Source organism: Nicotiana sylvestris, chromosome 2 (assembly GCF_000393655.2).
Source record: "Nicotiana sylvestris chromosome 2, ASM39365v2, whole genome shotgun sequence".
In the NCBI taxonomy this organism is placed as follows: domain Eukaryota; kingdom Viridiplantae; phylum Streptophyta; class Magnoliopsida; order Solanales; family Solanaceae; genus Nicotiana; species Nicotiana sylvestris.
The window spans coordinates 19060383-19082453 of NC_091058.1; the positions used below are offsets into that span (position 1 = coordinate 19060383).

Sequence of the window (22071 nt, forward strand, 5' to 3'; positions counted from 1 at the left end):
GGTTGATAAAATGAATGTTTTATCTTAATCGTAAAAGACTTTGTGTACAGTTTCAACCCGTTTTTGCTACAGAATGAATGAACGTATAGAGAAAGATATATTTCCTGAAGTGAATCCAAACCGATAAACCATGAACAGAAGGAGATGTTTCAGTTTCTTGCTTCTCCATAATTACTACTCATATAACAATGACTGCCTTTAACAAAGTGACTTCTATTGTTAGGGAAATTAAGACCAATACATTTGGATGAATATTATCAATAAGAAAGTGGTGAAATGCCACTACACTTGCTTTATATCTAGACACTAATAAGACTTAAACAAGGTCTTGTTTCCATCCTTGATGGCGTGCTCTGAGTTCCCACATAGCAGTAATTTGTCTCTGTGCTTCTAAAGCAATTTCAGCCTTTTCTCTAGCCTCTTCACAAGTTCCCATCCCTGAAGTGCATTTATCTGCCTCCTTTTGATATTGAGACACCATCTTTTTTGCCTCCAGCAGTGCCATGTCTGCTCTTCTCTGATTTTCCGTTGTTTCATTCTCCATTTGCTTTAATTCCTCTGTCAACGACGCCGTGAAGTTTCTTTCCTCATCCTCGCTCACCCCCAGATCATGTTCCATGCAATCTATGAAACAATGGAGAAAAAGAAAAGCTATCATTCAGGAAAAGGTGGTTATAATAATAAGTAGCAAAGGTTGAGAAAACTGACCTGTAAAAGAAGTCACATTCACACCTGAGAAAGAAATAAAGAGTGATCCTTATCAAACATACTATTGAAACATCTCAACACCAAGGGAGTAACTGCGAGCTATTTATATTTACTTAATGATTCCGTAGCTTATGAATAATAGGTCAATTCCAAGACAAATGTTTTGTCTCATATGTGAATCAAACTTTTTGAAGTCAGTGGATTTACATTGCATGCGGTACTTTACCATAAATTAACATACATACATACTATCACAATGAAATTACGACTTTACTAGCCTAATCATTCCACTTTTTGTTCTCAAATATCCTAAGATCAAAAATTTAAATTCGGTGAGTTCGAAAATTTATTATAAACATGCATGTGATTTATTAGAGGATGTTTACAAGATGAGAGGAAATTGGGTAGTTACCTTGTTGAAAAGAGAGAAGGGGCCAAGTAGCACAATCACAAGGACAAGAGGGGCAAGAATAATGGGCAGAGGAAGAAATAGTTTCAGAGAGATGCCAATAGAGTGGTGGACCTGCTACATAACCAGTAATGCACAATCCCATAATTAACACCACAAACATCACCATCTTCCCATTCCACCTGCTTCTTCCATGTTTATGTTGTGGATTCATTTCCCTCTTAATTATCTCTTTTCTTCTCTTTCTTGAACTGTTATGTCTATGTTAAAGAGCTTTTTAAGGATCTATAATGTAACTGTGACTGAGCTACTCTTGAAGTTTTCTTTTTTGATATCTAATCTTTAGGACTTGGTTGTTTTTTGTTATCTATGCGAGACTTGGTGCATGGATTTTGGGAGATGTTAAAACTGGACAACTCTATACGTGGTAAATGTTAGAATTAGGAAAATTAAAAGTGTTGTTTTTTCTAGATTTTAGATGACATTACCATCGTATAATTAGGCGTACAAAAAAACACTTACAATTATGTAAACAATATAGTACGTTCTACGTACAAACCTTTTTATATTAACCTGATTTTTTAAAATAAAAATTGCCTGTGTTATGTTGTAGGAGCGAAACATCCCATAGTTTAATAGCTTTTGATTGACAAAATTATGAATCTAATCGGATTAAACATTTGCATCAAAGGTTAAGAAAAGTGAGGAAATGAGAGTAAAAAGGAAGAAAAACGTGAAAACAAAAAGATTTTGTAATATATACACCCAAACCCCCACCCCAAAAATGGTCTCGTATAAATGCAAAGGAATATATGCCTATGTTGACCGTTACTCTCGTTTCTAGACGTGGATCAATTTGTTTGCAGGGTAAAAGTGATTTTGTGTGTGTATATAACATGATTTTATGTTTGTCTGCAAATGAAATATCTTTTTTCGAAATTGTTGGGTGTGCGAACAAAGTCCACATTGATAGCCGAAAAGATTGAAAATCTACATATAAGGTGTAAAGATCCCTTAATGGTGTGGGGCCTTTTGGGGAAAACCGTGCGGGCATGGCCCAAAGCGGACAATATCACACTATGTTAAAAGTGTCTTTGTAGCCCAGCAGAAATATTATATAGGTCCCGCGCATCTCTAATAGAAGACAATATCACACTATGTTGTGTCTTTATACTTTGTAGCCCAACAGAAATATAATATAGGTCCCGCGCGTCTCTCATGGAAGCAAGCAACTATGGTTTATCTACAATATTACAACGTGATATTAGATCTTAAACAAAACCTCAGTACCAAGAATCAAAGGAGTAAAAGCAAAAAGGAAACATTATCAAATTCACTAATTCAGTTCATTAGACCTTGCAAGTACGTTTTTGCATCCATTGCCGTACATATAGATACTCCCAGTTTCAGTTTATTTGAAACTATTTCCTTTTTGGTCTGTTCCAAAAAGAATGTCCCCTTTCTAAATTTGGTAATAATTTAGCTTAAACTTACAATTCTACCCTTAATGAGAAACTTTAATAACCACACAAATATTTTGGCCCCCTTTTTGACTTGTTTAGGACTACAAATTCTAAAAATCTTTATTTTTTCTTAAACTACGTGTCCAATCAAACATGTTCACATAAATTGGAACGGAGGGATATTAGCTGTCATGAAATATATCATATAACAAACTAATATTAGCTGTCATGAAATCAGAATTATTTGCGAAATTATTCATTCTTGTAGTATCTGCACGACTAAAAATAGATAATATTGATGTCATCGAATGAAATTTTCTATGGAAAATAATCAGGGAAGTTCCTCAAATTTATGCAGACCTTGCAATTCATAATATTGAATAAATTCAAGGTGATATGCCAGTTGGTGCTTTGAAGTTTCCCAAGTGGTCCTTCGTACAGAGTAAATAAGAACTTTCCTGTTGTAAAGAAAAAAATTTGTGCCTAATTTAACTTCAAAAGCTCGTTCATGAGGTAATGATTGCCCAAGACCTGTCCACTGTCACATGTTTGATCAGTTCTCAACTTCATGGACACATATTGCGGTCTATAGTTGACTGTGAACAACTGAATGATTGATTTGCAGTTGGCAGTTGTAAACACTTTCTGGAATTCTGGCTCGCACTCAAATTAAACTGATATTCCTTGTTCAATTCCTAATAATACAATAGTATTCTGAGCAAACTGACATTTATAGTACAATAGTATCCTGAGCAAATTGACATTTACTCTCAGATATCTCCTCATGATTTCCTCTCTGGGTTTCACGAAGCCTTTGACATCAGTGATCCCCATTGGGAAAAACAGCACGGAGAAGATGCCGTACATAAGCGCCTACGGCATATTCTCTATGTTTGACATGATTACCCTTTCACTAATCTCCTCACTCAGATTCTTGAGGACCAACATTATCTCCTCCTGCTGAGGATGAGAGGTTTGGCCCATGAAAAAGGTTGTTATTACTCCATGTAAGTCGATAAAACTCCAACCAGGAAGTTTTTTGAGCCCAAGATCCCTCATTTGGACCCATGCCTTACCAACGCCCTCCCACTGGGCCATTGAAGCGTAACTATGAGCCAATTGCACATACCTTCCAGCATCACCATGATCTAACATTGAGATTTCTTTGCAAACAATATCCCTAAGTTCTACAAGGGCTTTCTTTTTGCAAGCATCAAGAATTATACCAAGTGCGTCAGCCATTGGTTCCGGAAATTTTGTCTTATAGAAGTTGTATGCATCTTTTACCCTACCAGCTCGACAAAGTAGATCAACTATGCAAGCACAGTGTTCGAGTTCAGGTGCAATCTTAAAATCCCTTTCCATGGAATCAAACAAGCTCATACCCTGGTCGACAAGTCCATTATGACTACAGGCAGAGAGAACAGATAAGAAAATAACACTATTTGGTGTAAGACCACTTTGCACAAGCTCCGAATACAACTCCAGGGCAGTTTCCCCTTTGCCATGATTGCCATATCCGGCAATAATTGTGCTCCATGAAATGAGATCATGTTCTACGATCCTGTCAAAACACTTCCTCGCACTGTCCAAGTCACCACATTTGCAGTACATATCAACCAAACCCGTGCCTATCTTGACGCAAGGTTCAAAATAGCCCCTTACAACAAGATTATGAATCCACTTCCCTTGCTGATATGCTCCTACAGAGGCACAAATTTGAAGAAGAGAAACCACTGTAATTGAGTCAGGTCTTTGATGGGCTATCCTCATTTCATTAAACAGATGCAAGGCCATTGCTAAATGCCCATTCTGAGCATTCCCTGCAACAATTGCATTCCAGGAAACCACATCTCTGCCTTTTATCATATCGAAAACAGCAAGCGCTTGCTTCAAATAGCCACACTTTGAATACATGGTGACAAGTGAATTTTGGGCAGGAGTCTCTATGGCAATTCTTTGCCTCAACATGTAGCCATGTATAGAAGTTCCTACTTTCAATGAACCTAATTGAGCACAAGCTGCAAGGGCACTTGCTATAGTAGTTGTAGACGGTTCAATTCTACTACACAACATGCCTTGAAACACTTGAAGTGCTCTATCTGCACGTTCATTCTGAACAAGTCCTGAGATAATAGTCGTCCACAAAACTACATCTTTCTCCTTTGCTCGCTCAAAAATCTTAAACGTGTAATCCATGTTCCTACACTTTAAATACATAAACATAAGTGATGTCTCAAGATGCACATCTAGTTCAAATCCAGCAGCAACTATCTGTCCATGCACCACTTTTCCCAATTCGGCACAACCCTCTTTTGCAATTGCAGAAACCAAGGACCCATATGTTTGATAATCAGGCCATGTATTTTCCAATCTCATTCTATACGTTAGCCTCAATAATTCTTCTGTATCCCCCACTAAAGAATACCCTGAAGCCAAAGAATTCCAGGAAACAATATCTTTTTCATCCATCCACTCAAATAACTTCCTAGCATACTCAATTCTTCCACATTTGCCATACACATTCAACATAGAATTCAACAAAACAGTGTTACCCATAAATCCATACTTTACTACAGAAGCATGCAAACACTCCACATGAATGCTCTCTGATATCCCAGAAAGCATAGTCAACATGGTAACAGAAGTGGGCTTTACTCCATCATGTACCATAGAATTGTACATAACAAAAGCATGCTCAAAATCACCACTCCGTACATAACACCCTATAACAGCCGTCCAAGGGACAATGTTCCTGTCAGGCATTATATCAAACGCTTTGTGTGCACGCTCTGTAAGCCCAAAAGAGGAGTAAAAACTGATCAAAGAAGACCCAATATAAGGATCAGACGAGAATCCATTAACGACTACGTGTTGGTGTAGCAAAAGGCCGTGAGGGAAGAGGTTGAGGGAAATGCAGGCTTTGAGGAGAGTGGGAAAAGTGAAAGGGTCTGGAGGAACAGAGGATTTGAGCATGGAGTTGTATGTGAGTAAAGCATGATGGTGGGCACCTTCCGAGGAAAGGCGGTGGAGGGTGGCATTGAAGGACTTGGTGGTGGTGGTGGTGGCAGCGGCGGAGGAGCGCCGACATGGCGCCTGTGTTAAAGCGCGGAAGAGGATGTTGAGTTTCAGCTTGTGCATTATTCATGGTCACTTTTTTCCTGGATGAGTACGCTCAATGTCACGGACAGCTCTGCGCAGCTAAAATCCTGTTCATTCACCTTCCAACAAATGTTGCTCTACTTCCCAACTCTTTTGGAAGGTTTTTCAATTTTCAATTACGATAAAAATCATTGCCACCAAAGTTTGACACATATATCAAAATGGTTCCAATTAGTATTCTCGTACATAGTACTGATATTCCTACAGCTGATAATGCAAGAAATTGTATAACGGCTGTACTAACACTCATTATAATTGCAAGAAAGCATCTTTACCTTTACATCAACGTTTAGTATTATGCAAGTAAATGATGTCTGCTAGCATGAAAATTGATGTCGTAAGACCAAACGATATAGTCTAGCATTTGTCTGCACAAGTTATGACTGTTAGCTGCCATACGTAGTTTAGCTGTTTTTTTCCAACAAGAAGATCCAAGGGCAAGGCCATGAGAATGTATTCTACAAAGATATCATCAATCAGTACTTTTGGACTAGAATATATCAAGTTCCATCACATTATTAAGAACATCTAGATCACAGCACAAGACAATGCCAGCGGCCATAATAAATATTACAAAGATGCTATGGGCCACATAGCCAATGAGGTTCATCGTTGCATGGTGCAGAATACAAGCTGCTCAGATGACGTAGTGTAAACGCTCCAGATTTCGCCATAAAGCAGCAACAGTTTAAGGTACAAGTTTGCCTCGGTTTCTTTCACTAAAATGGATTCATCAACCTAGTTTGTTTGCTTCTTTGGATACTCTCTTGCTCCAAATATTGTAGATCCAACTCGAACATTTGTACTGCCCATCTCGACCTGTAGCAATAAACTAAGCATTATCAGTATGGTGTGCTCAAACATATCTTAACATGAGGTCAGAATGGAGCATATGTATAATTCAACACCAATGCCGGCTAATTAATAATGTTAACAACAATCTAACTACTATTAGCCCCCAAAAAAATAGCAGAGGAAACCAATAAAGAATAGAGAAATATCAAAAGAAAAATTCAGACTAAACTTGAGTTGCAGCAAACGGTGAAGGGGTGAAACTACTATGCTAGTCTGCAAAAGAGCCTTAATCGCATGGGTGTGCCCGGGAGATGGGCGAGTTGATGGCCCAGATATTGGGATTTACAAATCAGACTCAAAAGCCTTCTAATAACAGAGACCATTAACGAAAACTGAGTCAGATGTCTAATTAATCATACTTGGTTTACTTTATAAAGAGAATATTGTATTCATGGTCCAATCAGACTACCACATTGATCCCTAGAAAGAGGAGAATTGTGGTATTCAAGTTCTTTCTAAGCCTACTTATTGTTTTGATATGCTTAGTGACAAGTCAGGTGACTCACAGCTAGTTCAAAGTCGCCCGACATGCCCATTGACAGCTCACATTGATCTTCAGATATTTCAAGAGCCTTGCAAACCTCACTTCTACATCTTGCTAAAGTCTGAAACCAAAGCACGATGAATATCAGGATATTAGAGTTGAGGATATAATAATAGCAACCAGGACAAGAAGAAACAACTATAAAACGCCAACCTTAAAGTTCTCAGGAGTTGACGTATAATCTGGCATCCCAATAGTCATCAGCCCACAAAATTCAAGATTAGGGCAGTTTGAAGTAACATGTTTGACGAGTTCCAAGCACCCATCTGGTTCGACACCAGATTTAGCTGCAACAGAACCAAATCACAGTTACTTTTTCCTTCTTGAATATGAGCAGAACCTTCACAAAATTGGAGGAACCAAATGACTTTAATAAACCAGAGACATACTCCAGTTACCCACTTTCTTCCCCACTCGTATTAACTTGGATAAAAACTTTCAACGGCTTTCTTCCAATGTTCCCAGCCACACGGTTGAGCTGATTTGCAATCTGTAGAATGCAGAAAAAAAATATAAACTATGTCAGCCAAAGGAAGTTTGTCCTAGCTCACAATATTGAATGTCCGCCAATGTGTTCATAGGCACAGTTATATTGCTACTGGAGTTGAAACTGGTCCAAATGGAGTGAAATGAATATGGAAGATCATATAGTTAATCCAACTAGTTTGGGTTTGAGGCGTAATTGTTATCGCTGACATTGTGTTATAAAAGAATATAAGTTTATACTAGTTTGAATTGTTGGAAGGAGAATAGTTTTTCATTTTATGAGGTGAAATTTCTACAGAAGGACCAAAACGGAAAGAAGATCATTTTATGGCCACAAGAAGGGTATTCTACAAAAGTTGTTCTACCTTCTTTTTTTTGAATAAGGTAAAATTAATTTTAAAAAAATTGTTCTATCATGCCTTTGGTCTAACATAATCTGATTTTTTTAATATGGAGCTACTTTTGTAACTAGCACAAATCTCGAGCAGGGGTGTCAATGATTCGGCTCGACCGGTTATTTTATAAAATTTGTACCATACCAATTTTTCGGTTACTTGTATAACCAAAATTAGACGTTTCGAAACCATGCCAATCATATCGGTTTTTCTTCGGTATCGATACGATTCTGTTAATTTTCGGTATTCTTCTTAAAATGTCAAGTAAGAGTCGCTAATAGAAGTTAGAACGCGCACTTGCTTAGGACTTCGACAAAATTCTCTGGCTATTTTATTATTTAAAAGACATGAATCAAGAGATTATGAAAGATAGCCATAACAGAAATTCATCCCACTATTCTACTACATTATAAGAGATTAAGCAAAGATAAAAGAAATATAGATCACACGAGTGGGAATATATTAGTCAAGATGGGACTCAATAATAGAGTCTATTAGAAGATTAAGTATCCAGTAAGAAAAATCTAAATCATACAAGAGGAAAGATATTCAATACCTTATGGCTTGCTACTCAAAATCGTTGGAATACCTTGCGACTTGCTGCTCAAGATGCTAGCTAGAACTAATTTATTTTTAGTAGGAGTAGCATAATAGGTTTGGAAGTTGAGACTTTGGGTTTTAGTTACTCATTGGCTTGTAAATGTTTTCATAATCACAAGGCCCGAGCAAAAAATCAATATTTTGTAATTTTTAAACTTAATGTATAAATTATTTTTTCTTATATAAAATTATTCGGTATGGTTTGGTATTTTTCCAGTTTATTTTTGTGAAATTAAAAATCTACCCTAATTATCGGTACTGTTATAGATTATATAAAAACCTGCGATTTTATTTAAAAAAGCCTAATAATCGGTTCGATACGGTTAAGTTTAGTCGATTTTTAAAGATCCATTGACATCCTTAGTCTCGAGTATAGCTTTATAGCATCTAATTGGTTAACATACGCAAAGGTTTAAAGGCAGGATACTACATTCTCAAGTCATCAATCGACATTACATCCTTCAGAATTACTCACTAATTCATGAATTGGAAGACTTTCACATCTTACAAAATCAAAATTTTCATATAACAAGTCCTAGTATCCTAATTCAAGAACATCAAAGGAGTCCATCAGTGGCATGTTTAAGAAAGCAATTATGAAGAGACGAATCAAAGGATTAAAAATTTTCCAATATTAATTGGGACAGTCCAGAAGGAAGTATGCCAGCCATCAGAGCTTTGCAACCATTACAATCTCATATTCAATAAGCATTGAGGTTAAAACGCATTCTTTGTAAAGTTGGTTATATTACATCAAGATAATTTGGTGAACCCTGGACCCAAAACTCCTCCCACCTTTGGCAACAAGCATTGTTCACATGCAGATTACACATATTTGTAGGGCATCTCCTTGTCCATCAAGGAGTGCGGATAAAATGTTTATCGAGATGAAAAATGTAGGAGATAAAACGAAGAAAGAATCAACCTAGTCCTTCACCGATGCGGAAAGAAAGAATAGACGGGAACATAGGCTGGGCTTCTTATCATCGAAATTTTTTTCACTTTTTTTCGGAATTAATGTTTGGCCACGAAAGTTCCAATTTCCCTTGAAGTTAAATTTCGGAAATTTTTCAGAATTTGAAAAAACTCCAAAAAGTTATTTTTCAAAATTTTCACTTCAAAGCACTCACAAAAATTCAAAAATAGCTCCAAATTGTATTCATGTCCAAACACAACTCTAATTTTGAAATACCATTTTCAACTTGAAAACAAATTTCACTTTCTTTCGGAATTTCACAATTCTTATGTCCAAACGCCCACTTAGTATTTTCAAAGGCGAAATGCGCAAAAAATGACAAGGTTCGTAGGGCTTGCAGCGAAAAGCGAGAAATGAACGTGCAATTGACAAGAAATTAAAAATATCAAATATCTAAGAAATTAGTACAATAAAATTAACTCCAATTAAAATAGCTAATTTTTACGTCTAATATACAATAATGTAGATATTAAACCAACTCCACAAAGTTGAGATTCAAAGAAGCAATCAATTCTCCTTAAATTCACTTTTCGTACCACTCTTTGAAGTGAACACTTCTCTAAAGCGCATAGCTTCACTGTGAATTGATAACACCTTGCTTTGGCATTGCTTCATCGCTTTAAAAAGCAAAGCGATGGCTTTTAATAACACTGGTTAATTATATTTTTTCCTCTGCTAGCTCATACTAGATGTGAACAACTTTAGATAGCTTTTCAGGCATGGACAGAGAACTTTGGAATCCATACATATTTAATAACAACTCCACAAGTTCCCGTAATTTAAATTCACTTAAAATCCCAATTTTCATCTTGCTAAAACTGGTTTTATTTCCTTCTTACTAGCACTGGTATAATATGAGTAAGATAGCTTCTAGCTCTTATGTTCAATCAAACTGCATAACATAATTTTTCGAGCTGGGAGTACTAGTTAGCCTGTAGACTATTTAGAGGAGATAAACTACTAGTGGAGTATGTGTGAAAAGTTAATTACCTTTTCATCATCTACAGTCTCCACCATAGCAAGATTTGGTACTCCGGCTGAAAAAAACAAAGATGAGGAGATTGATTATAAGCTCTATACCAGTTGCACAAAAGAATGGCTCAAACTCTTCATTACCGTTACTATGTCACGCATGCTAAATCAGAAAGGAGATAGAAACTTATTGTCCACTTGTCTGACTGACATAAGTGAAGGCAAAATGTTCACTTGTCTAACTGAAGCAAGTGTAGGCAAAATGTTTCACGACCTCTAATGTTTTGAAATATTTGCAGTACTTAACGTAACCAAAATTTGATGAAGCAAGCATGTTACTATTCACCGAGATAAAGTTTACAACTCTTGAAGCAACCCTGCCCTCCAACAGCATGCCAAAAGAAAGGATATCTTACCCTTATTTCTCTTACAAAACTTGTCCAGTAATCACAATTTTGTATGATTTCCTCCTTCATCCTCAACATATTTTCATAGAAATGTACATTTCACCTTACGGGTCCGTAAGGAAAAGGATAGGAGAAGGAATAGTGAAGGAAGAAAAGAGAACATACTTAATAGTGGCTTGACTTTATTGCTCTGCAAATTCCCTATGAAATGCCACTCTATATCATCTGGAAGCTGCAATTTTGCCAAACGAAAGCAGTATAAACACCTCATCTGAAACACAATACTTCACATTGTTCCCCACAGAAAATTACAATGGCCCACATTACAAATACAACCAACTTATGAAAAAAATACTCTCTCGGATGAATAAAAGATGTTCACATTATATACTTAATACACTATTTAAATAAGGAATTTATATAATATATCAAGAGGGGTTGCTCTGATGGTAAGCAACCCCCACTTCCAACCGAGAGGTTGTGAGTTCGAGTCTCCCCAAGAGCAAGGTGGGAAGTTCTTGGAGGGAAGGATGCCGGGGGTCTATTTGGAAACAGTCTCTCTACCCTAGGGTAGGGGTAAGGTCTGCGTACACACTACCCTCCCCAGACCCCACTAAGTGGGATTATACTGGGTTATTGTTGTATTGTTGTATATAATATATCAATTCCCTGTACAATTCTAACAATGTTTTGCAGGAAAAAAAATACCATGAATAAAGCAAATAAAGGGGAAAAAACAAGATGGTTGCGACACGTCATGCTCTTCTTCACGACGAATAGTGACCACTTCACGACACATCACAGTTGCGGCGTGTCATGCTCCTTTTCACGACGGCATCAGGCCCCCAAAGTTTTGTGACACATCATGACCCCAAAGTCCTGTGATGCATCATCTTCACGATGCATCGCGACATTTAATGTGGGCATGCACTTCTATAAATAAAGGCCACTCTTTGTGTTGCAGACCATCCTGAGAAAGAACCAAATAGCCACTTTTCTCTCTAGCTTTGGCAATACAGGCAGTATTCTAAAAGTCATTTCTTCGTTAGATTCAAGTACCGCTTTAATGGAGTAATATCTTTTTGTTGGGATAGTTGGCGGATTTATGAGCTAGCAAGCTTTTGAAGGAGTGTATATGACACCTTAGGCGAACCCACACTGGAGCAGCAGGTCACTTACTCAAGGGACAAATCAGTAAGGTCCACTGGACAAAGCGGACAATATGCATGAGCAAGATCGAGCAATTACAAAAATATCAAAGCAAACATATCTCCTCTTGGCGACATTCAGAAAGAAAATCAAAGCTACTGGTCAAAAGCTTCATGATCCTATACACACAGAGTATCCCAACCAACAAAAAGACAAAGATTCAAATTTTAGTTTTAAACACTTTCCTAGACTAAAAAGACCTAAAACCATATGAAGGGCAGTTGTTCCAAAAGATCTAAAATGTCTTAAAATTTATCCATACTTAGCTAAAAGGAACACAATGGAAGCGAATTATTCCCATAAGAGATACCAATTAATTGAGATAAAACTAGTTAACCGTGTAGGATTAGATTTAACCCCTAATTTTCGTAAATTATTAGTATTGGACTGAAATAAACCTTAATAGGGTGATTCCTATAGTCAAACTAGAACAATTAAATCAGGGAAACCAATCAATCATATAAACACATGCTTAAATTATGTAGAGGCAATCACACACGAGCATAGAACCTTTACCTGAGGAGCCTTATCAACGAGCTCTTGGACATAATTTTCACCGAAGGAACGGTGACCGGCGTCATAGACTTGTTTGACAAGAGATACCGGCTTCGTCTTGCTTACAGCCACCAGCCGTACTTGGTCCGATCTACGGCCAGAACGTTCGGCGGCGTGTTGAATCCGATGAAGTACCGACCGTAGTGCCGTCGCAGCGACGCCGTCGGTGGCGGAAGCAGCAGCCATTCCTGAATCTAACGGGCCCGTCGCCTGCACTGCACTTGATAAATCTTCTTCCTCGATTTTCCTCGTTTCCTCTTCCACAGATTTTTTGTTCATCTTGTTCGAAATTTATTAGTGGCTTTTAATACGCAATTCTCCGAAATATACATTTAAACCATATATGTCCTTTTACATATTTTTTAATGGAAAAAATGTCAAATTTGTACTTGCACTATTTGAAATTGCTCAATTTTACTACTCGTATTATATTTTTAAGTCCATTCAATCTTGATGTTAATCATGATTCGTGTCCAATATGCTCGTCACTGATGAATTGACATAGATGGACTCCACATCTCTATTTTTTTTTTTAAAAGTTTAAATTTATTCCTCCAATTTTAATTATAATTTAAATTCCCAAATTAAATTGGAGCCCCGTTCTACGGGAAAATATAAAGAAAATTCTAGTATACCAAAAGTTTAATATGACAAAAAATCTCAATTCAAATTGTATATGGGCAACTTTAACACCTTCATCCATTCGATTTGGTATGTTTAAGCTTTAAAATGAAAAAAACAAAAGGAAGAATAATGTTGTTCTTGTCTTACGAGTGTCAATTTTGATCCATGAATTTCTTTATTTATTTTTTACCTTGCATCAAATATGAATTTTTTCGAAAAGAGTTTAGACATTTAAAAGTTAACTTTAGAGAACTATGAATAACAACAACCAGATTATCAAGGGATTTAAATAGTTCAAGTAAATTGTCAGTATGTCACAATCAAATCAGTTGAAAAATAAAGATAAATTTTGGTATCATCCAAATATAGCCGAGCAAATTGACAAGTATTTCAGCACAAGGGCCCGAAGGCAAAGATGAACGTGTTACTCTAAAAGTCTGCATACTATTAGTGCACATGCAACTGATAAATTGGAGAAGAAAAACTCGATTTTTTGTTGGACGAAATAAGGTGCAAATTCTGGATAAGGGAATTTGACTACTCATTTCATATATTCATCTAATATCCCTACAATTCTAAATATCACGATCATTGTCTTAGAATTCCTATTAGTGGTGGTTTCAATTAGGCATATTGTAAAATACTATTGTATTATACTAATCACGACCACAATAGAAATTATACAGGAAAAGGCAATAAACATAAATATATAAATAAATAAAAAAGAAAGAAACCAACTCTTTCTCCTTATGTTTTTCCATTTCATATGGATTGAATGTCTTAATTATGTCAAAGAGAATTTGAGTATCAAACTCAATTTTATTAGAGATATAAATGGTAGGGTACGACTTCAAACCTTTATAAGTTCTTAGAAAGCATTTATACAACTCATGCGGGACAACCATATAACTCAACACCAAGAACGAGATTTCCAAATATTACACTTACTCGTTATCATGTCGAGAAAGTAGATTTTGTATGCGACTCAACTTTAAAAGCTTAATCAATAATGAAGATAGAATCATATTAAGAGAATACAACTCATATTTAACAGATGCGGCCGAATTGGAACATATTGCACCGGGCTCAATGTTACGATATCATTACCGTTGCTTCAACCAAGCAACATCACTTTCCCAATTGTCGTATCAGCATGGAGCTCATTCGTGAACCTTATTTAAAGTTTTAAACTACCATGCATCAACCAGTTTATTTGAAGGTTTGACATTTGGACAGGAATAATTACTATATGTAGCGACCTATTAAGAAAAGGCTCACTGTTAATAGCTTATCAATATACTTGCACAAGTCTATTTAAGCATCCTTGTCCAGAAAAAATAGCGACAGCCAAATTTTATAGTTAAACAGAAAAATTTATCGCTAATCTTATTTAGCGATAGATTATAGCTATCAGTGATTTAACAACAGATTAACGACGAAGTTCGTAACTAATTCCAGTTTTTTTATATGATATATCATAAGATATATAGTCATCCTAGTCATATAGCTGCCGTACCACAATTTTAAGGTTCATCTCCTTATTCCTTTTTCTTGGAAAATATGTCAAGTTTTGCACACAATTTCTTTCCTTCTTTAGCCAAACTTGCCTGACTTAAATTTCCTGTAACGACTATGATAGAGACCACCATTTACAAATTTGTACATAATCCTCTCTATAAATACCACATTATTATATTATTCCTCCATCTTCACATAGAGCTAGCTAGTCACAAAAATCTACAAAAATTAAACCCCTAGGCTCAAAAAATGAAGTCGTTCAGGTTCCTACTTGTTCTCCTACTCTCAATTGCCATGACCATTACTCTCTTTCCTTCACTATCTAGCCAAGAATCAGTTCTTGAAAGATTTGATGCAACATATCAAAGAGGAAAGAGCTCTTCTCCTCGTCATAACATGTACACATGTGACAAATACCCTAGAGTTTGTTCTGCCAAGAGCAGTCCTGGACCAGATTGCTGCAGAAAAAAATGTGTGAATGTTATGACTGATAGATTTAACTGTGGCAGATGTGGTAAGAAGTGTAGATATTCAGAGATTTGCTGCGAAGGATGGTGTGTGAATACATATTTCAGTAAGAGGCACTGTGGAAAGTGTAACAATGCATGCAAGAAAGGAAGCTCCTGTTCTTATGGAATGTGCAACTATGCTTAGAGCTAATTATGTTCCAATTGCTGGCTAGTTAGAAAAATTTGTGTGTGTATGGTAAAAATATATTTTAAGTTGTATTACGTGGTGTAGCCACATATAAATTTAGTTCTCATATAGATGAAGTCATATGCTTCCTTGAAATAAATTGTTACTAGACGAAAGATAATTGTTTGTGCTTTGAGTTCATAATATACAGCAGAGTTAGTATACACTACAGTATATGTTCTTGTCTGAAACTGATAATAATGTTCATTTTTTATTCCCAAAAAAACAAATTAAGTTTTAATGGATCTTTAATATGGAGTAACAACTCAAAAAGAACAGCTTTTTTTATTTATTTATTTATTTATAAAACCTCTTTATGTGCGGAGGATTGGACATATCACTTTTTAAAATATATAAAATCGCCATATATACCGTACATGATAGGTTAGACAGATCGTCTCTACTCGTATTATGTGTGTATATGTGTGTACCCAATCCAACATTTTTCTACTGAAAATATTTATGCATCCTCATCTATGTTACGATTTCAAGTAATTATATTAAGTCTGAAAGAAGGACATGATATATCCTGTCTAATCTAGAAAAGCCTCCACTGACAATGGGTAGATTATAGTACTAAAATTTATAAAGAACTGAGGGGCCTGTATCTCTCTTTGCGAATTGCTTAAATTTAAATTTCTGTCAATGTTACTTTGTTGTTACAATATTACACACACAAAATAAAAAAAATGCAGAACACTGAATAAAACCAAGTAATCACATGATATATGTTTACTACTAATGATCACAGAAGATCGTTTTAACTATTTTGAGATGTACTTCTGGTGAATTATAGTTAACTTTGTAGTTAAAATAGTGACATTTTTATATGGAAAACCAACATATTGTCTATCAATCACTTCTGCGCTACTTTCTACATTTCTACCAGTTTTGCTTTTTTTGGTGAGTCACAATCTTTCCATCCAAAGAATGTTGGTCGTGCTTTTTTCATAATTAATCAAGAACCTTAATACAGCTCCATGCAAAAGTTTATCTATAAATACAATTCATCTTCTTCTTCACAACCCATCCAATCTTCTCATACTTCCCTAATTACTAATTAAGGTATACGTTAAAAAGTTTCAGTTCCCATAATGAAGAACTTGGCTATCTTCGTTTTTCTTGCCATTTTCATGGCATTTGCTGCCACCCTTTCAGCATCAATTCAAGAGCAAACAATGCTAATGAAAGAAGAAGCAGACAATAACGATATGGCTGAAGCAGTGAAAGCTGATCCAATTAGCTTCGGTAAAAAAGATACACATAAAACAACAATTCGAGGAACAGCAGGTAATTCTGTTGCTAAGGAAAACTTTCATTTCTGGAGAATTCATGAGAGAATATTTGGCAGCAAATTTACATGCAGCAAGAACCCTAAAATATGCCTTGCCAAGGGTAGTCCAGGCCCCTTCTGTTGCAAGAATAAGTGCATGAACTTTTTAATGGACAAAGAAAACTGTGGTTTTTGTGGGAAGAAGTGCAACTTCAATGAGATTTGCTGCAGAGGCTTCTGTGTTAAGACTTTGTTTGGAAAAAAATACGCAGGGCATTGTGGGATTTGAAAGCATAATAATTACTTAGCTATCTATGTCATTAGTACAATTATATTTTCATATATTAAGAGAACAATAATAATTTGTCTGAACAAATAAATGCCTATTATATTAGGCATATAAGGTTATAGTTATGTTTTATTGTGGTTCTCATATCCTACTGGATGTACTGACATGATTGATTTAATGAAAGAATTTTTATTTTGAAGAGAATGCTATAGCTTACTTTTTACCAAAATTGAGACTACTACAAACTTTCCTGCGAAATTCTTACTCAAAAACGACTCACGGTTAAAGACATTTCCAATGAGTGAAATTAATTTCAAATTCAGTATAAGGATTAAAAAATAATACTTCTGAGGAAACGTATAATTGTTATTGATATGCAAATTTATCTTTTGTCTAATTACTAAAGTACTCACAACTCACAAGAAAGCAACTAATGCAACACGGATATGATTAATGGTAGTTTTTTCTTTTCAAATTTACCGTAAGTAATTTTCGATCTTCAGAATTTTTAACTGAATGACTTTGCGTCAAAACTTGTGAAAGTTGGAGACATAAATAAGGAGTTTAACTTTTTTAAATATGACAGAGTACAAAAAAAATATACACTATCAAATCATTTACAAGAGAAATATAAAGTAATTGTGATCATGATAAGTAAATTAGTAACGTAAACACACAAGTAACATGCTTGAACAGTTAATTAATTCTTCTAAGCTAGGTAGTGTTAACTTGGGGATCAGGCAAGTTCTCGAGTGGTAGAATTGTGTATTTTTTGCCAGCCCATAAATTTATGGAAACAATGGTAATTTTTTTATTTTTTTTTGGTTTAATAATATTAAGTCAATCTATGTGCTCCGATGACATTTATAGAAGTTCAAACAACTGGATACATTAATGGGTCAACTCCTAAGTTCCAATATTAGTACAATATTTCAAGTCAAATAGAATACGCTTGGTAGTTTAGTGCTTCTGTACCTGTTATAAGGAGTATAGTATATAAAAGTCAACACACGTCAAAACCTTGCCTAAATAATACTGCTAAAACGCTTCGGGCATTCACATAGATTTAACAAAACTAAGTCATGATTACTTAATTAAATACGATAGGAAATCGTAATGTTATTTGCATATCTTATACGGTAGATTATTTTCACATTGTCAACTAAATGCGGAGGCTTTTATAAAATATAGCAGCTAATTATATAGAAATATTACTGAAATCTAATACATTGTATTATATGGAAGTGCCTAATTTTGGTTAGCTATTTAATTTGACTTTATGTATTGTACATAGCCGTGAACAAGGACCACTCCACTAACAGGAGTCAAATAGTTCATCCATGCAAATCTTTTCTTCTATATATACTCTTTCCTTCTTCTCCAATTTCCATATCCAAACGTCATTTCACAATATTTGATATTTGCATTCTTTTCATCCCATCATAAGAAGCCATGAGCACGTATTTGAAAAATTTCTTTTTGTTAGCCATGATAATGGCATCAACCAGTATACTTTCAGTAGCATCATCTGTCGATAAAGAAGAAGAAATAGCCTTAAAAGATGACAATGAAGCGGAAATGGCTGAATTATTTGATATCCCCTTAAATGAAACTGATGAAAGTTCATCATCCATTCGAGGGGCTAGTCGTTTTCTATCACAAAAATCACCTTATTACAAGTCAAAAACAATACAAAAAAGAATGACTTGTAACAAGAACCCTAGAATATGTCGTGCCAAAGGCAGCCCGGGGCCATTCTGCTGCAAGAAGAAATGTGTAAATGTGTTCACAGACAAACAAAATTGTGGATTTTGTGGGAAGAAATGCAGGTATAATGAGACTTGTTGTAAAGGGCAGTGTGTTAACACTTTGTTTCACAAGAGGCATTGTGGGGGTTGCAATAACAAGTGTCAGAAAGGCAATGCTTGTGTCTATGGAATGTGCAGCTATGCAAATTAGATTATACTCAGAGTATTAATTAGGACGATCAAATCATTTATTTGGTTCCAGAATTTACTATTTTATCTGTATCTGATTAATTGTAGGTAGTCATTCCTTTTATTGTGTATCAAATAATTAAGACTATGTCACATTAGTTGTTTGTTTCATTCTTGTATTTCTCATTTCTCTTTTCGATTGTAATACTGCATGGAAAGTTTCATATCTTAAAAGTTTATACTGCATTATAAATTAAGGAGTTGATTTCTTTGATTTATTTTTTCTTGTTTCCAGGAAATAACAATTTAGAACAATTAGTTGATAAATAATTATCGATGAGGTTAAATATGAAGAAATAATTAAGCTACTATGTGAAGAATATTAATGCTACAAGCTGCTTTATGGCCTAAAGTACTTATACGTACGATGACAAAGAAGTCTTCCATTAGCCTACTGGTGAAAATATGATCACATATGTTCTCATAAAATAACATCCCTAAGATATAGCATCATAGAAACTGGAGGATCATTAAAGATCATTATAAGAATTTAATCAACGTCTGGTTAAACATAGTTTAAAAATGGACTGACTAGGAAGTTTCAAAACACCGCCTCCAATTACTAGGTCCAAGAAAATATCACAAGTACGTTGGGTTGGTCACTCAAGAACCTTATTTGAAGCGTTGAAGGAGTTAAAATAGGAAGCGACATTGAGCTCGTTTGGATTAGCTGATTGTAAATAACTGATAAGCTTAAAGTACCGAAAAGCATTTTTAAGTACTGAATCTGATTTTTCAATTAAGCATTTACGTGTTTGGATAAATATGCTGAAACTGATAATAAACAGTTGATGTATTTGGTAGAAAAGTGATGATAAATTATTCTTTTATTAAAATGACTAAAATATCCTTAGAAACTTTATAAAAGATTATAAATTAAAGAGTTTCTTTGTAAAGAAAAAGATCAACAACGAATATGGAATGAAAAGAAAATTAGAAAATTTATTTTGGGAAAAATATTTTGTGAATTAGAAAATATTATTAAGGATAAACTAGTAAAAACCTTGGTCAAACTAAAAGTGCTTATAAGCTAAAATGCCATAAGTTGGGGGTAACTAACTTATGACTTATGGCTGATTTTAGCTTATAAACACTTGGCTTATAAGTACTTTGGATATTTACCAAATGCGTAGATAAGCCAAAATGTGCTTATAAGCTAGTTTGACAAGCTTATAAGCTTAGCCAAACACCCTCACTATCACCCATACCCAATGTTTACATCAACTCAATAAATATATGCCACATATTTTCATAAACATGTTTATCACTAAACCATAGTTAATTAATACACATTATCACTTAAATTTATCACTTAACCGTGATAAATTAGTATAGTTTGGTGTAAACGTCGGATGTGTGTAGGTTTATTTTACCTTCTTTTTCTATCATTTTTCCTCTTAGAAAAATTCCTATTTACATGCCAATTAGCTTTGACACGATCTTTCAAAGAGAGTAATTGAGGGAAGCCAAAAGAAAAAAAAGGAGAGAGAGAGCGTTGAACTCCTATGATTATGTTCCTAAAGTCCAATAAACTCCTAGTGTTAGCCCCTCGGCTTGATTGATCGAACATGGCATGAGTTTGACGAGGGATTTACATGATGGACCTCGGCACGACCCTATGATGACTGTGGCATCATGTTGACAAGACTGTCCGACATCGGCATGTGTTGATGGGCATTGACTATGATACGATGGCATGTGGCTTAGGTTCCAAGGCATGACAAGACCATGGCAAGACAAAGACAACGGGTGGCAAAAGCATCGCAAGGGCTGGAAAAACTTAGGCAAGCTAAGACAGGGCATGACAAGGCAGATGGGCGCGAGCAAGGCAGTGTCATGGGCAAGTTGGGCATGCAGATTGGCAGACAAGCGCGCAAGGCATGCTGCACAATGGCATGGCGCGAAGACATGACAAGAGTTGACCTGATTGGCGCCAAAATTCAAAGGTTGCGCCCATGTGCCACGTGCATGCAAGGCAGTTGGGTAGTTTCCTATTTTTCAGCAAGAGTGGCTATGTGGGGCTTGGGTAGTTGTCTGTTTGAAAGTCAAATTTTGAAATCCTTTGCAGTTGAGAATATCAACTACTAGGTTAGGATAAGGTTGTGAGTCAAAAATATTTGCCTTTAGCATAGGCTAGGCAGACTTGTCAACGTAGAAAGTTGGCTGTCTTTGGCTTCTTTTTGTAAAGCTATTTGTATGTGTTCTTTATAGCATGAGTTTAATACAAAGTTGGAAAGAGATTCCGTAAATTGTGTGCCTTGTCTGATTTCTATATGCTGTCATATTCTAAGTGTTAAACCAAAATGTGAGAGAAAAAGGAAGAGGGCTTAGTCATTGTTGTATGACTGTTGTGCAATGTCAAAACAAAAAAATTAACCCTGTAACAACTGGTATCAGAGCAACATCGGTAAGATCTTGGAATTATCATGGCTGGAAATGCAGAACTTCGTAAAAGACTTAAGAACCTGGATGCGCTGGTGGGAATAATTGATGACGATGTGGATGTGGTGGATATTTTGGTGCAGATCCATGGTGTAAACACAGAACTTCAACACGTTCGTGAGAATATTGATACTCAACTAGTGGAATTGCAGGCTTTCCATGAATCTACTGCAGAGTAGTTGGAAAAGTTACAGATGGACAACGGGGATCTTAAAACAGAAATTCATATCCTTCGGCGGGCTGTTGCAAATGTGCACCAAGGAGGTGAAGAACACACCAAAATTAAGATTCTAGAGCCAAAGGCATTTGATAGTGTGAGAGGAGCCAAGGAACTGGAAAAATTCTTATGGGACTTGGAGCATTACTTCTCTACTGCTAACGTCCTAGAGAAGGACAAACTGACCATAGTGGTGCGTTATTTTAGAGGAGATGCAGTGCTTTGGTGGCGTACGAAAAATGTAGACGATGAAAGTGCTGGAAGACCCAAAGTT

The 22071-nt window shown here is 35.7% G+C and overlaps 4 protein-coding genes across 4 annotated transcripts; 1 reads left to right on the forward strand and 3 right to left on the reverse strand.

Annotated features, from left to right (window-relative positions):
• Nucleotides 1-86: 86 nt before the first annotated feature.
• On the reverse strand, nt 87-1404 carry LOC104241941 (uncharacterized). The gene is made up of 3 exons (XM_009796910.2): nt 1121-1404; nt 709-732; nt 87-624 (listed from the first exon to the last, which is right to left on the reverse strand). Exons 1-3 carry the CDS (start codon nt 1329-1331, stop codon nt 317-319), a joined length of 543 nt encoding a protein of 180 aa, XP_009795212.1. The 5' UTR covers nt 1332-1404; the 3' UTR covers nt 87-316.
• Nucleotides 1405-3350: 1946 nt separating this feature from the next.
• On the reverse strand, nt 3351-5812 carry LOC104241940 (pentatricopeptide repeat-containing protein At4g04370). The gene has a single exon (XM_009796909.2). It carries the CDS (start codon nt 5719-5721, stop codon nt 3454-3456), a length of 2268 nt encoding a protein of 755 aa, XP_009795211.1. The 5' UTR covers nt 5722-5812; the 3' UTR covers nt 3351-3453.
• Nucleotides 5813-6211: 399 nt separating this feature from the next.
• LOC104241939 (uncharacterized) lies at nt 6212-13082 on the reverse strand. The gene is made up of 7 exons (XM_009796908.2): nt 12703-13082; nt 11143-11209; nt 10589-10635; nt 7544-7631; nt 7295-7428; nt 7104-7202; nt 6212-6561 (listed from the first exon to the last, which is right to left on the reverse strand). Exons 1-7 carry the CDS (start codon nt 13018-13020, stop codon nt 6481-6483), a joined length of 834 nt encoding a protein of 277 aa, XP_009795210.1. The 5' UTR covers nt 13021-13082; the 3' UTR covers nt 6212-6480.
• Nucleotides 13083-18635: 5553 nt separating this feature from the next.
• LOC104241938 (stigma-specific STIG1-like protein 1) lies at nt 18636-19100 on the forward strand. The gene has a single exon (XM_009796906.2). The coding sequence runs from the start codon at nt 18636-18638 to the stop codon at nt 19098-19100; it is 465 nt and encodes a 154-aa protein (XP_009795208.2).
• The last annotated feature ends 2971 nt before the right edge of the window (nt 19101-22071 follow it).

Excerpts from the sequence above, each read along its gene's own strand:
- LOC104241941 (XM_009796910.2), bottom strand. The coding sequence starts at position 1,331 with ATGAATCCACAACATAAACATGGAAGAAGCAGGTGGAATGGGAAGATG. Across the intron at positions 733-1,120 it reads CCTTCTCTCTTTTCAACAAG|GTGTGAATGTGACTTCTTTT; the intron begins GTAACTACCCAA and ends TTTCTTTCTCAG. Across the intron at positions 625-708 it reads GAATGTGACTTCTTTTACAG|ATTGCATGGAACATGATCTG; the intron begins GTCAGTTTTCTC and ends ATTGTTTCATAG.
- LOC104241940 (XM_009796909.2), bottom strand. The coding sequence starts at position 5,721 with ATGCACAAGCTGAAACTCAACATCCTCTTCCGCGCTTTAACACAGGCG.
- LOC104241939 (XM_009796908.2), bottom strand. The coding sequence starts at position 13,020 with ATGAACAAAAAATCTGTGGAAGAGGAAACGAGGAAAATCGAGGAAGAA. Across the intron at positions 10,636-11,142 it reads TAAAGTCAAGCCACTATTAA|CCGGAGTACCAAATCTTGCT; the intron begins GTATGTTCTCTT and ends TGTTTTTTTCAG. Across the intron at positions 7,429-7,543 it reads TAATACGAGTGGGGAAGAAA|CTAAATCTGGTGTCGAACCA; the intron begins GTGGGTAACTGG and ends GTTCTGTTGCAG.
- LOC104241938 (XM_009796906.2), top strand. The coding sequence starts at position 18,636 with ATGGCATCAACCAGTATACTTTCAGTAGCATCATCTGTCGATAAAGAA.